Source organism: Sinocyclocheilus anshuiensis, unplaced genomic scaffold, assembly GCF_001515605.1.
Source record: "Sinocyclocheilus anshuiensis isolate Anshui unplaced genomic scaffold, SAMN03320099.WGS_v1.1 scaffold1090, whole genome shotgun sequence".
Lineage (NCBI taxonomy): Eukaryota > Metazoa > Chordata > Actinopteri > Cypriniformes > Cyprinidae > Sinocyclocheilus > Sinocyclocheilus anshuiensis.
Genome location: NW_015537993.1, coordinates 256,208 through 270,866, shown reverse-complemented (window position 1 = coordinate 270,866; position 14,659 = coordinate 256,208). Strand labels below are relative to the sequence as shown.

The 14,659-nt window shown below is 36.8% G+C and overlaps 1 protein-coding gene across 3 annotated transcripts in view; it reads right to left on the bottom strand.

Annotated features, from left to right (window-relative positions):
- The window catches only part of LOC107675194 (abl interactor 1), a 69,248-nt gene that overhangs the window by 41,409 nt on the left and 13,180 nt on the right, over window positions 1-14,659 (bottom strand). For all 3 annotated transcript variants that reach the window (XM_016469460.1, XM_016469476.1, XM_016469469.1), the window contains exon 2: window positions 4,032-4,199. In XM_016469460.1, the coding sequence (XP_016324946.1) occupies window positions 4,032-4,199 (168 nt within the window). The remainder of the gene's footprint in view (window positions 1-4,031; window positions 4,200-14,659) is intronic.

Sequence of the window (14,659 nt, the reverse complement as noted above, 5' to 3'; positions counted from 1 at the left end):
CGGATCCGTTTTAAAAGTATCGATTTGGCACCGGTATCGGAAAAAACCCAAACGATACCCAACCCTAGTCATAACTTATCTGCAGCAATAAGCACTGAGACTACAGGATTATGTTTTGTTTTTGGAACTACTACTATTTGTGGAGTTGACTAGATGTTTCTTACAGAGAGAATCTTTTTGAGAATAATTTTGCCAGGTTCTAACTTAAATCAGGTCTCTTAAACTATGACAGGGTGTCCAATCCTGCTCCAGAAGGGCAATAGTCCTGCAGAGTTTAGCTCTGACACACCTACCCGGATGTTTCTAGTGATCTTGAGGACCTTTATTAGCTGGTTCAGGCGTGTTTAGATACTTTATTGATGTTTGTGTGTGTGTGTGTGTGTGTGTGTGTGTAATTGGCAGCAAGCAAGGCATGACACTCCACCACTGCTTTCTGTGGAGTGATTCAGAATACTGATGCATCACTGAATAACTTTCTCCCCCACCTTTAGTTCAACATGCCTGACAGCACACTGTTTTTTAACATAACCGTCCTATTATTCTCATCTCCATCTTTGCAGAGAATCATGATTGACACTGTAAGTGGAGGCTGTGTCAAGAGAGAACAAGTCTCTGTTGACCATCTTAATGAGCCTGTCTTAGAGCCATTATAAAGCCCACTGTCATTCCCAGATACACATACGAATGGAGACGAGGCCTGAAAATACGCTCCACTGTACACCGATTGATCCCATCAACATCTGCCGATTAAAGCTCTAATGTGATTGGCAGATTATATCAGTCTAGTAATTCTGGGTTTAGTACTTCAGTGAGGGCAGTGTTTGTGCTATGAGAGTTAGAAAGACAGAAATTGGTGTTTGTCAAATAAGAGATCTAATTCTGAGAATCTTCAGATGGTTGAAGGTCGTTGACACTGTCATAAGTAGTTGAACCTTCCCACAATTCTGAGTAATGGACAAGAAGTGCCAACAAACTGTGTTCTATTATTTTAGTTATTTTCAAAAGCCTAGTGAGCTGTCTACCTACTGCCACTGCAGCAAACAGTCGGTAGTAAATTATGCTACTTTAAAAAACACTTATTTTGGAAAATAATAACTGCATGCATCCTTTGTGGACAATTCAATACCAGAATGAACTGCAAAAAATGTGAATTTGTGAAACCGGTGACGTCATACACGTGTATTATGTGTTCAGTCTAGAGCAGTGGTTCTCAATTCGAGTCCTCGCGTACCACCGCTCTGCATATGTTGCATGTCTCTCTTATTTAACACACCTGATAGAGATAACCAGCTCGTAAGAAGAGAGCTCCATGCATGAACTCTGTTCCGAATGACATGGTCTCTACAGAGTGTTCATTGCTCCCTACTCCCTGAGCACAGGAAATCCGTTTAAGTTTACTTCACTTCGGAACATTCCTTAATGGATTTGCGCTACGCCACAGCCTGCAGTGTCTTTACACACAGATGAAACTTACTAGAGAAGTGTGACATAATATACCTCTGTAAATAAATACAATTTTAAACATAGCTGCAAGCAGCAATTAAGGGACCAAGCACAACAGAGGGAAAATGAGGAGCTAAGCATGCCATGGAGCATCAGACCAACTGCAACAATGAGTAATTAAAGCCATTTTAGAATGATTTTAGTCAAAATTGCTGAAAAATCATAAATATAATCAGTAGTAATACGATTTACTGGTTTATCACTTTTGACCAATGTTATGGTGTGGTCAGTGTGAGGTGACAGTGACACATAAAAAGTTTGGTGTCAATATGACAAAGTGCTGCAGAGTTGCAGCCTCAGTATCAGTTTGGCATTATGCCAACAATTTCATTGATGCATTATTTGAAAACGTTTTGGTCTATGAAAAAAGCTTTTGATAACTTTTTGTCTACATGGTCTGAAGATGATCGGAGTCAAATTTCGCAAAATGTGGACCGAAGGTCTAGGAGGAGTTCGAAAAATGGTGGATGGGAAGTTCAGCCAATTATGGCATAATTAGTATTGATGTTCTTGGTATGATCCAAGGAATCTATCAAGACACGTCAATAGACAAAAATAATCAAAAGCTTTTAGCATTTTTTAAAATTTCAATATAATAATTTTTTAACACAAGTTGGCGCTATCTCAGAACTTTTTTAAAACATGCAGGGCATGGTGCTGATGGCACATACAGAGTTTCGGTACACCAATGCATTCTTAAAATAGTGTATTTTCTATCATATCATATAAATATACTTTCATGTTTTGTTCAATTATAGGGTCACCAAGAGGCACAATCCCACCACTTTTGTCCTCAGAGTGTGCCCATACATGTGTGTCAAATTTGGTGAAAATATCTAGTTTTGTTTTGAAACGTTGCAGGCTCCTTTAGGGTATCGTGCCGATGACCCATACTGAGTTTAGTAACATTATGCTAATGCGTTCATAAAATACAGCATTTTAGTAGGACATTCAAAATATATAAAAAAAAATTGGATATCATTCGACTCGGCTTGCAGTACTGAATCTAATGAGGATTTTATGATTTTTGGGCAAACCGTTTAGAAATTCTAAGCAAAAATAGCAATTGTTCATATCTCCTGACCACTAGGTGGAGCTGTGGCGAAACTGTGCAAGTAACCCCAGATCATGGTTATCATAACACACACCAAGTTTGGTCTGAATATGGCAAAGCGTTGGGGAGATATAGCCTCATGTCTGATTTGGCGAGCTTTTCATCCAATTCGTTTGCATGGTTTTCGAGAACGAATGGGTGTATCAAAAAGCTTTTAATAACTTTTTGCCAGCATGGTCTGAACATATTTGTGTAAATTTGAGTGAAAATCGAATTAACCATCTAGGACGAGTTCGAAAAAGTATGTTTTTCTAAAAATTCAAAATGGCAAAAAATCTTGAACTGTAGAAATGTAAAATTTGGTGGCCATTTGAGTCTGCATGAGCCAAGGAATCAGAGGGGGAAAAAATCCTTCTAGACTTTACTTTTCAAAGGTTATTAGCATAAACATGAGTGAAACTTAGGACAAGTGGTGGAAATTTTCTGTGGTTAATGTTGAGAATGTCCTCTATCAGTGTGCCAAATTTTATAACTTTCCCGCAAGCGCTTGTATGGGCTGTCATAGACTCAATAGCAGAAGCAGAAGCAGAAGCAGAAGAAGAAATCCAATGGATACAATAGGTCGGTGCCATCACACCTTCATTGCTTGGGCACTAATTCACTCACTTTAATGGCCTTTGAATGGAACATACATGCTCCCCTCGAACTGGAATCATGGCACAATATCCTGTGATGGCCACTTCGCAGGGTACTTACGGTCGAATAGAACAAACATCTGAAGTGCTAAGAGATGCGTACAAAATGTGCAGAGCGGTGGTATGCGAGGACTGGAATTGAGAACCACTAGTCTATAGTTATGCGTGCAGATGCATAGTTTCTTTACAAAGGTGACATCTCCAACTACTGGCCTGGCATGCATAATACAGTGATTTTAGTCGTTTTCGCAGATCCATGTGAATAACATTTGATAACATTGTCATCTGCATACAAAACATTTAAAAAATGCACGTTTTTTTCCCCCATTTTTAGTACATTGTTGTCATTTAAATGTATCCTGAGTCACCTAGTGTTGTTCTAAATATCAGCTCAGTTGCCTTATGGCCATGGGTTGCAGACCTTTTTTAATGACATCAGCAACTAATGGGTCTGACTGAAGCCTGTAGCAACTAACAGCACCATATGGAAGTGGAATAAGGTTTGCACAAGAACTCCATGGGAGAGTTTTACGTCTCCATGATGACCAAATCAACTATAGAGATGCATCTGCGAAGAAGAAAGAGGAACGGGGTACAAAAGAGGCGACCCAAAAACAAGACAGATATCAACTAGTCAGTCACTATGAGAGACAGACATTCATTCACATGGAGACAGTCCTTAAAGGAAAGAACCAACTAATGAAATCTCTAGACAGGCAAGGACAAAGCAAAGGAAATGAGATGGAGTGAGAGAAATATTAAAAACTAATGTATCTGACCTGAGATATGTGGTTAATGGAGGACTCCATCCTGCGCAGCTGCGAGGCCTGGATATCCAACAACTGCAGGACATTGTTGGCTAAGGCATTGATCTGATAGGCCACACTTGCCAGGGACTGGGTGGTGTAGGCTTTGGTCTCCTCCAAGGCTTTCCTCTTATCCTGTGCCTGCAGGTCAAGGTCAGAAAAACACCTTAATTCGCATTAAAAAAAAAAAACAGCATTTGCTTTAAACTTACACACAGTCTCAGCCTCAGACAGCACTTCTACGGACCTCCTACAAACTGCCCACGTACCGTCTTGTATAAACAAAAATAACTGGCTAAAATCGTTCCAATCTGCCTGGTTTCAATGTAACTTTCAAGAGACAAATTATGCCAATATATTAATTCAGACAGGATGAAAGCAAAGTCATGTTTACAGGGTACCAGGTTGCTACAGTAAGCAGAGCAATGGTCAAGTCATTGGATTTGATAAAATTTGCAACTTAGGTAGGTAGTGAGCAAACAAAATATTCAATCAAAACTGTAAAATATGCACTATTTTCAGGGCTATGTTGGTACATATTTGAATTAGTTTCACACATCTGGAATCATCGGAAGTGTACACATTTCCTTTCTCACATGCTACAGCATTGTTTGATAAACTGCTTTGCTGTGAAGCAGTCTGCTGCTGTGGTATCGTCAATTTCCTGGCAAGGTACGTGGACATAGTAATGTGGAATGTTTACAGATATATTTATAACCAGGGGGTCGGGGTCCACCGGGGGCCTCAGAAAACGTCCAAGGGGGCCTCAAGATAACTTAAAATGATTTAAAATAAGACAAAACCACTTTAATACATTTTATATTGTTGTTTTATAATTTTTTTTCTAGTTTTACAAAGTTCGAAAATATTTTATTGGGTAGAAATGGATTAAAAATAATTTGTATTTATTTATTTATAGGGATGTAACGATTCACTCAACTCACGATTCGATTCACAATTTTGATTTCACGATTCGATTCACGATATTTTTTTTTTGTTTTGTTTTTTTTACAAAATGAGATTTAAGACAAATTATAAATTAAATGTGTCCTTTTATTATTGCTTGGACAAAATGCTACACATTTCTTTGTGAAATTGGAATATAACTAGCCTATAATAATATACTAACATAGCACTTGCATATTATTGCTCTTTTGTTGGTTTTGATTGCTTCTATTGTCCTCATTTGTAAGTCGCTTTGGATAAAAGCCCCAAATCAAATACATAAGTAACACACATAAAAGAAATCTCTTCATATAAACAAAATAAGGCTTTGTCTGTGCTCTTTCCTTTTAAAATGAGAGGCAACCACTGCATTTTAATCATGATCCAAACAAAAAGGCTGCATACATGTAACATGAGCAGTTTTTAATCTAAATTAGATTGTATAATTTCGACTTTGACTTCAGTTTTATGAAACTATACATTAAAATATCTGCATGAAACAGCGGAGCTGAATGAGACGCAGATTCACTCTCTGCCAGCAGGTGGCGCTTATAGCGTTTCCTTGGTTTCCGCTGTAAACAAAGCAGCGCTGCACTTATGAACTTTAATATGCATTATACAGAGGCCAGATGAAAAGAAAAAATACCATCTAGAAGTTCCCCTCAGACATACATTCATATAAACTCCTACCCCTAATTTGAACCGTCACATATTTGAATCGATTTTCAACCGGCTCACGGTTAATCGTTACATCCCTATTTATTTATTTATTTAAATCCTTAATCCTTGTCCAGTAAAATCACAAACAACTGAAACAATCATGGACATTTAAATATTGTTGTTGACTGGGGGCCTTGGAGTCAAATAGGTTGAGAACCATTGACTTAATCTTAAAAACAAACAGCATGACATCACACATATCAAAACAAAGTAAATAAATGAAATCTAACAATATAAAACTATTTGTTATAATAATAATAATAACTGGTAAAAATAAAAAATAATTTGTAATAATAATAATAAATATTTTATGTTTTTATATAGTATAATTATACGTATTTAGTATTGCATCTGTCAAAAGCTGAAAAAAAACTCTTGTATTTTGGTTCTTTATACGGGTTATAAGATAATTCAACAAAAAATAAACTACAGAAAAAAATTGGTCTTAGCTTTCACCTACATTGTGCACACTAGCTTAAAAGAATTACGAACGGCAAAACTGTTCTGAAACAAACAGAATGAAGGGGGAAACAAATCTGCATTAACCGCAACCGCACAGAAACGAAACTCTTGTTTTTTTAATTGTGGTATTTTCTCAGGTCTCCATTTGGCCTACCTCTGTGGTTCACCGAGATATCACTGAGGCAAACTATCTGTCATGCAAGACCTTCTTTGAAAAACATCAAAACCTGAAGCACCTGCAGTGAGGAGGAAACCATGGTCTGCATTTTGATAATGCAATTTTGTTTATATGTTTTATGATGGAATTAATCATATATTTAATAAAATATCTGATTAACAGAGAAAAGATTTAGTTTTATAACATATAAAACATAAAATAATCTAGACTGTTTTGGATGGATATGGGCCGGATGTGTTGTAGAGTTTCTGCCTGAAAGAACGAAGAAGTGCTTCCTCCAGAGAGATAAAACAGCAGCATTAGTTTGTCTATTAAAAACTGTATTAAATACTGTCTATATTAAATACATGAACATGCACAAGAAGACATTTGCACATGGGGACCACAGCTCTACAGCTCTCATTCCCCGTTGCAAATTATGTGGTGAGGGTATGCAATAATATTGTTTTACAGATGGCGCAGAGCTGTTCTTCGGTCAAAAGTCAGGCTATTTTTAGCAAGTGTTCTGGCAAGAGAAATGGACATTGTTACACTAGAGATATGCATCCCAGAGTTTGCTTTAAAAAGAGTGGAATTCACACATAAAGGTTGAAAATAACTGCATGTCCATCGTGCCCATACAGGAGTTCAGGGTGCTCAGCTGAAACCCAATGAAAAGCAGAACATTTTAAATCCTGTCCAAATGTCAGAAGATACAGACTTCATTTCAATGGTGCTGAACAAGATGTGCGAACAGGATCCAACATTCTCCAAAGACAACTTAAAAAGGACTGAACGTGCCATAAAGGCAGGTTGTAATTTTAAACAAAACATTTGGTCCATTTCCAGTCTGGATGTATGGTCGGAATCTGTTGTAATTCTGCTTTATGGCTGTTCTGATGATTGAATTTTCCCTATGAGGCATCTGTAAATCGTATAGTCCACATCCGGCTAACAGAAATGTACTTGTGTAAGGCGGAGAAAAGGATTTTTTTTTTTTATGTTTTCAAGAAAATGTCAGAGGTGCTTGCCCATGCAAAAGTCAGAAACATAACTGTTATTGTGCAATTCTGATGTATTCAAAAATACATTAAACATGCAATTCAGACATACAAACAGAGACCCCTGCAGAACCTCATGACTGTGAGTCAAGGTCAACAAGTCTCTAAGAAAATCAGATAATTTAACCTTCTTATGGCAAGATTGTGGCCCAAAAAAAATTAATAAAATGAAGAAATACATTTGTAAAAAAAAAATTGGAGTCAGTAAGATTTAATGTTTTTGAAAGAAGTCTCCTATGCTGCATTTATCTGATTAAAAAGAGTAAAAACAGTAATATAGTAAAATAGTGTACTATTTCAATATTAATTTCTTCAATATCTTACTCCAAACTTTCGAGGGTTAATGTACTGTATATGATGGTTACATAACACCATTTTAGAGATATTCAACTGAATATTTTCTTTAAAATTGTAGCCTATAACAATTTTTCGAAACCATATGAAATCGTTTGAAACCAACATAATATATATTTTTGAGAACTTTAAACTAGATTTTTAAAAGAATGTATCTTTTCTTTATCATGGACAAATCTTATTTGTCATTGACCTGTGGACCCGATTCTTCAAGAAACCAGACTGTGAGAGCTATTAAAGCAAATGCATGTTGGCATAACAGAAATGGCCTTGTCAGTAACAGGAGTCATTAGTTCTGGTCCAGCTGTTAAATTTCTTTCCATATTTGCTCTTACAAAAATATAAATAACCTTCTGCCCTTTTAGTTGGACCCATAAAGCACCATTCTCACACTGGCCCATCAAGGCTAACCAGGCAGATCTTTAGAAAAACTGCTTTTTTCTGAAGGACCTGTCACAATGTTTGATTGGTGTCTTCAGAGATCTCCAAAAACCTCCCACAAAAGACAAGTTCCCAGAAGACAAGAGTATCAATCACTCATTATCTCTACGGTCAAAGGCACAAACACCCAGAGATAAGAAAAGGCGAAAGGTGGAGGGGAGAAACACCACACTCCCTTGTTGAACAATAGTTAACTACACAATTACCACCTTTAAAATTACCTTTTAAAAAATTTGGTGAATCCCATTAAAATAGCAACAAATTGCTGAAATTCCAAGGCAACATCCTGTAAGTCAGTGTGACGTCTATTGACAAGATAAGAGCAAAGATATGGGATTGATTTGACCAATCAAAAGGCTAGACTAACATCACCATTATAAGTGACAACTGCAGTTCTTTATCTTAAAAGGATAGTTCACCCAAAAATGTTCCTGCGCACTTAGAACCAGGAACAGCCTACCTACTCTACGCCTCATTTCATAGAAATTGTGGAGATGAATGTTAAAAAAATGTTTTGGGTTAAGCTTAAAGGGATATTTCACTCAAAAATGAAAATTCTGTCATCATTTACTTACCCTCAATTGTTCTAAATCTGTATTTCTATCTTCTGTTGAACATAAAAGAGATATTTTAAGATATTTTGAAGAATGTGAGTAACCAAAAAGTTGGTGGTCTCTACTGACTTCAATAATGTGGGAAAAATACTATGAAAGTCAATGGGGACCAGAAATTGTATGTAAATTATTTTGAGTTCAGCAGAAGAAAGCAACTCATACAGGTTTGGAACAACTTGAAGGTGAGTAAATGATGACAGAACTTTCATTTTTGGGTGAACTATCCCTTTAAGCTTAACCCCAAATTTTTTTTTTTACATTCATCTCCACATGAAAATATGAGTTCTATGAAATGAGGCATAGAGTAGGTAGGAATAGAGTATGCTCAGGAAGGAAAAGCCCATGTTTCCTCCCTTGAGAAGAGTTAGAGTATCAGGAGGGACGCTCCACCCTGCAGACATGGAGGGATGAAGGAGACCACAGGAAGGAACAGTAGCTCTCTTGGACACTTTTGTTGGACATAATCAGGTCTGAGGCAGTACTTTCTTGGATGGGGCCACTCTGTGTTTTGGCACGCAGAATTCAAATCTTTCTGGCCTTGAAGAACAGTTTGTGATGTGCACCCGGTAAATAAAAAAGTTTCGCTTGCATTTAATTAATCTCCATGCTGAAGAGCAAGTCAAAACACTCTTCTCTTCTGTTCAGTAGAATGTACGTAATAGGCTGCTACTACTACTACTAAAATTATTAAAACCTTATTTTTAAGGAATAATCATATAATAGTTCTTCAATGTTTTAATTGTAATATTAAATGACCTTTATTTTCCAAAAAATAAAATTTGTTTAATTTTCATTACTTAAAAGATAGATTAAATGAATATTTTATGCCTTAATGTAAATACACAACACAGCATTTCTGAGCAAAAAAAAAATCATAATTCTTTGTTCAACACTTTGTTCAAAGTGATGTTACTAAATGATCTGGAATTACTTTTGATCAAATGAATCAGTCAAACTGAGTTATCGTAATATCAGCACCACAATGAGAAATCACATGAAATCCCAACATCACTTAACTGAGGAAAGACAGCTGTCCATCACTGCATTCACGACTGCAGATAAGCGCAGCTGTACCCCGAGTGAGCCGAGAAGTGAGCTTATCTGACAGCCAAATGATCTTGAGACATATGCTTCCTCGAGGAAGAGTGGTTTAAGAACAGAAAACACAAAGCGCTGTAAGAAACTTTGCTTAGCACACCGTTATCTTTGCGTCTCTGGAACGTCTGTGTCGGCGTTGGTGTTGTAGAACATTGTTGTGTATAATGCCTAATCATAAGCTTGTTCAGAAATGGTGACAAAAACTTGATTATTAAAAAATAACGTCTCACTCGTTAAACATAATTTAAATGAACAAATATTCGAATACAGTATTTTTGAAAAATGCCCATTCCTGTAGCGCTGACAGCCAAGCTCACTCCGCTCTAATAAATATCCTGAGGGAAATGTACTCTGAATATCAGGTGAAAAAATGCTAGGAATGTCCCTTAATAACACTGCCGCCCCCTGTGCTTTGCTCTTCTGACAGGAAGAGGTAAAGGAATATGACACATGCAGGAGTTTGTGTTCGTTGGTTTAGTGGCTTTCTAACATTTGTTAGGACCGCAGCTATGAGACTAGTTCACCAATATACTACACGAATCCATTAGTCATTCTACAGTTGTTCAACAACTTATATTTCAAGCTGTATAAATGAACATTAATTAACATATTGTGAACAAACATGAATTAACATGAATTAACAATCAACAATAGCATAGAAGTTAACAGTAACCTAGATTAGTAACCGCCATAAAAATGATGCTCACTGTAATTTATGATACCTAATGCAAAACTAATGTTAACAATTTGAACTTTTAAAGTGCTATAATATTGTATATGTTTCACTTTCAATATTAGATTTTAGACAGTTTGCCGTTGCAAAACTCTTGTCTTAAACTTTTAAGAACATATTTTGAGATTGCTGCTTTCCAATCCATAATGTTTGTCAAGTCAAGTCACCTTTATTTATATAGCGCTTTTAACAATACAGATTGTGTCAAAGCAACTGTACAGCATTAATTAGGAAAATAGTGTGTCAATAATGCAAAAGGACGATAGTAAACACTCATTTTTCAGTTAAAGGCAGTTCATCATTGAATTCAGTGATGTCATCATCCAGCTCAGTTCAGTTTAAATAGTCTCTGTGCAATCAAGTCGACGATATCGCTGGAAATTAAGTGTCCCCAAATAAGCAAGCCAGAGGCGACAGCAACAAAGGAACCAAAACTCCATCGGTGACAGAATGGAGAAAAAACCTTGGGAGAAACCAGGCTCAGTCGGGGGGCCAGTTCTCCTCTGGCCAGACGAAACCAGCAGTTCAGTTCCAGGCTGCAGCAAAGTCACATTAGCCGCTTTTCCACTGTCGGGCCAGTGCGGGCCAGTGTGAGCCAGTGCTTTAAACGGGCTGGGCGGGGCTAATAGCCTCGGACCTGTAGCACCGAGGCCAAAATCACGCTGCGTTTCCACCGTCAGGCAAGAAGCTCCGCTGCGCTTCACTAAAACACGCCCTTTACACGCCTCTCAGAAACAACGTCACGCAACCCCATCATTTCACCAACAAAAAGAAGTTATCAGAAAACTAATAAGAAATAAGTCACTGGAACTAGCGCGATCACAAAACGAACATTATAAAGGGGCCGTTTGTTTGCATGTTTTGTTAAAGATTTAAATCCAAAAGCATCAATGTTTTACAATAATAGTGATACATTCGGTCGGGCCACTGCGAGCCAGTGCTTTAAACGGGCCAGGCGGGGCTAATAGCATCAGACCTGTAGCACCGAGGCCAAAATCACGATGTGTTTCCGCCAGACACTCCGCTGCGCTTCACTAAAACCCGCCCTTTACACACTTCTCAGGAACAACGTCACGCAACCCCATCATTTCACCAACAAAGAGAAGTTATCAGAAAACTAATAAGAAATAAGTCACTGGAACTAGCGCGATCACAAAACGAACATTATAAAAGCGGCCGTTTGTTTGCATGCTTTGTCAACAGCTAAACTCTCGAGACGAGACTTATGACAGATAAAATATGTTACTAAATAAATACACGACTGTGATAGAGAATAAGAAGCTGACGTCTGATTTATTCAAGCGGTCGTGCATTGATCATAATTAATTAATTTATCAGGATTGAAAATTAGTCACACAGAAATAAAGCGGTATGAACATAGCCTACCTACTTATTCAGTCGAGTCTGTTTATTTGTAGTCACATACATCACATTTAGAAAGAATTATAATTTTTCTATATTTTTATTAAAGCTTCCGAACAAAAACCATTATTATAGCCTATTTTTATGACACACGCGGAGCTAAACTCTCGAGACGAGACTTATGACAGATAAAATATGTTACTAAATAAATACACGACTGTGATAGAGAATAAGAAGCTGACGTCTGATTTATTCAAGCGGTCGTGTTTACTATGGTAACGTTAATGGCTAGCGTGCATAGTCTTTTGCATCGCTTATAAATATTTCTGCCTTGTATGGTGATCATAATCCACATCGGATCAAGTTATTTCAAACACTCGCTGCTGTCTGAAAGTGAGTTTTGAACTCAAATTATTTTAAAAGTCTTTAATGCTGGTGTTATAGCTGTTAACTTTATTAAATGATCCGCGGCGCTGGCCAAAAAACCCGGGCTGTTGGCCCCGAGGAAGCACCAACAAGGCACGATCAAGCCCCGTAAGTGACAGTGGAAACGCGACTGGCCCTGGCAGGCACTAGCACGCCTGCTTTTGGCCCGACAATGGAAACGCGGCTATTGTGCAGATGACTCAACTGGTTTCTGTGGTCTTGTTTGTGTTTGTCTAATTTTGAATGAAGAACATGCCTTTATGTAAACATCCTCTAATAAACACTGAAACCAGTCTAATTACTCAAGGTTTCCTTAAAGGCACAATATGTAATTTTCGCCTCTAGAGGGCGCGTATTCAAAATAAACAAATAGACAAAGGCGTAGTTTGATGACGCCGTGACTGAGTGTGGAATCATGGGAGTTGTCGTCTTCATCCCCACAGCCGATGCAATCCGACGCGACTCGGGCAGAAATCATGTTCATGGATGAGCTTATGATTCATTAATGTAGTAGAATGAAGCAGGGTGAGGCTGAAAGCCGTCGAAGCGAAACGAGGCCGCTGAACGAGCGTGACACGCGGCTCGAAAGCAGCGGAGCTTTTATTATGCCACAGTCTACCGCTTCCGCTCCTTGCGGTCGTGCGTATATGGGGGAAAAAAGCAGCGCTGTTTTATCATACTAGATACATTTGAAAGTTCTGTTATAATGCTGCTCTGTGCGGTCGTCACCGGTCTATTAAAACGCAAAACATATTAAAGCGTCTTTGGTGTTTCCATGTTTTCTACAAAACAAAACTGGAAATCGAGGGGTTATGACGTCATTGGCAGGTGACACAATGACACTATGGACACTATGGTCCATGTCAATAGTTAAAATTGCTTATTTCTCTGGATTTAAACATTCTTCGAAACATTTGGGATAATGTATGTACACAAGTCAGCAAAATATATAACACTGTTCTAGTGGTTTTTGGTTATTTTAATAAAAAAATCTTACATATTGTGCCTTTAAAGGGATAGCACACCCAAAGGAGAAAATCTGCATTTTTCTTTTTTATTAGAAAAATAATACATCATTAAAAACACATACAACCATCATTGTCAGGTTTTAGTATTATTTATATTCTATAACAGCATTTATTCATATTTTGAATTTTAGTTTAAGTTTAGTCATTTTATGATGTGCTTTTGCCATTTTTATTAGTTTTATTTTTTAATGTTTCTATTTAGCTTTAATTTATTTTTATTTCAGTTTTAGTTTTAGTAATTTTAGTAACTTAAACTTGATTTCAGTTAGTTGCCAAAGGAATATTTCTAATTTTTGTTTTGTACAGTTACGTTTTACATCTACTATTTATATTTTAGCTTCATTTCAGTTAACGAAAACAACTTTTAATAGTCTTAATTTTAGCTATCATTAACAACAATGATTCGTAATCAGCAATCCATAAAACCCCAGTGGATGAACTGATGGTTTAGAATTTAAAATATTAGTAGGGCTGGGCGATATAGCTAAAAAATGTATCAACGATATAATGTTTCATATAATTCAGTATCGATAATTATTGACATTTTTTATAACCTTTTTTTTTTAAACAGAGCAATAGATTTTTTTTTTTTATTTAACCACTGTATTTTTAAATTAACCCAATTTATTGAGACAAACAACAAATATTTTTTTGTTTTAACAATCACACACAAAATAATAATTAATCAAATATCTAATTTCTAATGTATTATATGCAGATTTAAATAGGTCTTAAGGAAACTTTTGACATCCCGAGGCCACAGGAGGGCAAAATAATGCAGCACATTTAAATTGTCAACGCAAGGAAATATCGATCTATAAAAAAATGTACTCTTTTGAGCTCCCGAGGCCACAGGAGGGCAAAATAATGCAGCACATTTAAATTGTCAACGCAAGGAAATATCGATCTATAAAAAAATGTACTAAATAAAAATCTAAATTAACTAATAAAAATCAAATATAATTTCGTAAATTGCATAAACAATTATGAACAAAACAGCATCATGTATTTATGCATTGCTTAATCCAAAGAGCCGAAGCGCCATTCACACAGACTGCATTAAAAAACATATGAGACGCAGTGAAAAGGAATAAACCTCCACAAATTCGTGACATGTTTTCTAAAAGTTTAAGCTGTTTTAACTTTGCATGGCTTTCTATACATCTCTTGTGTGAGACGCAAGTGCAGCAGTCATATTTT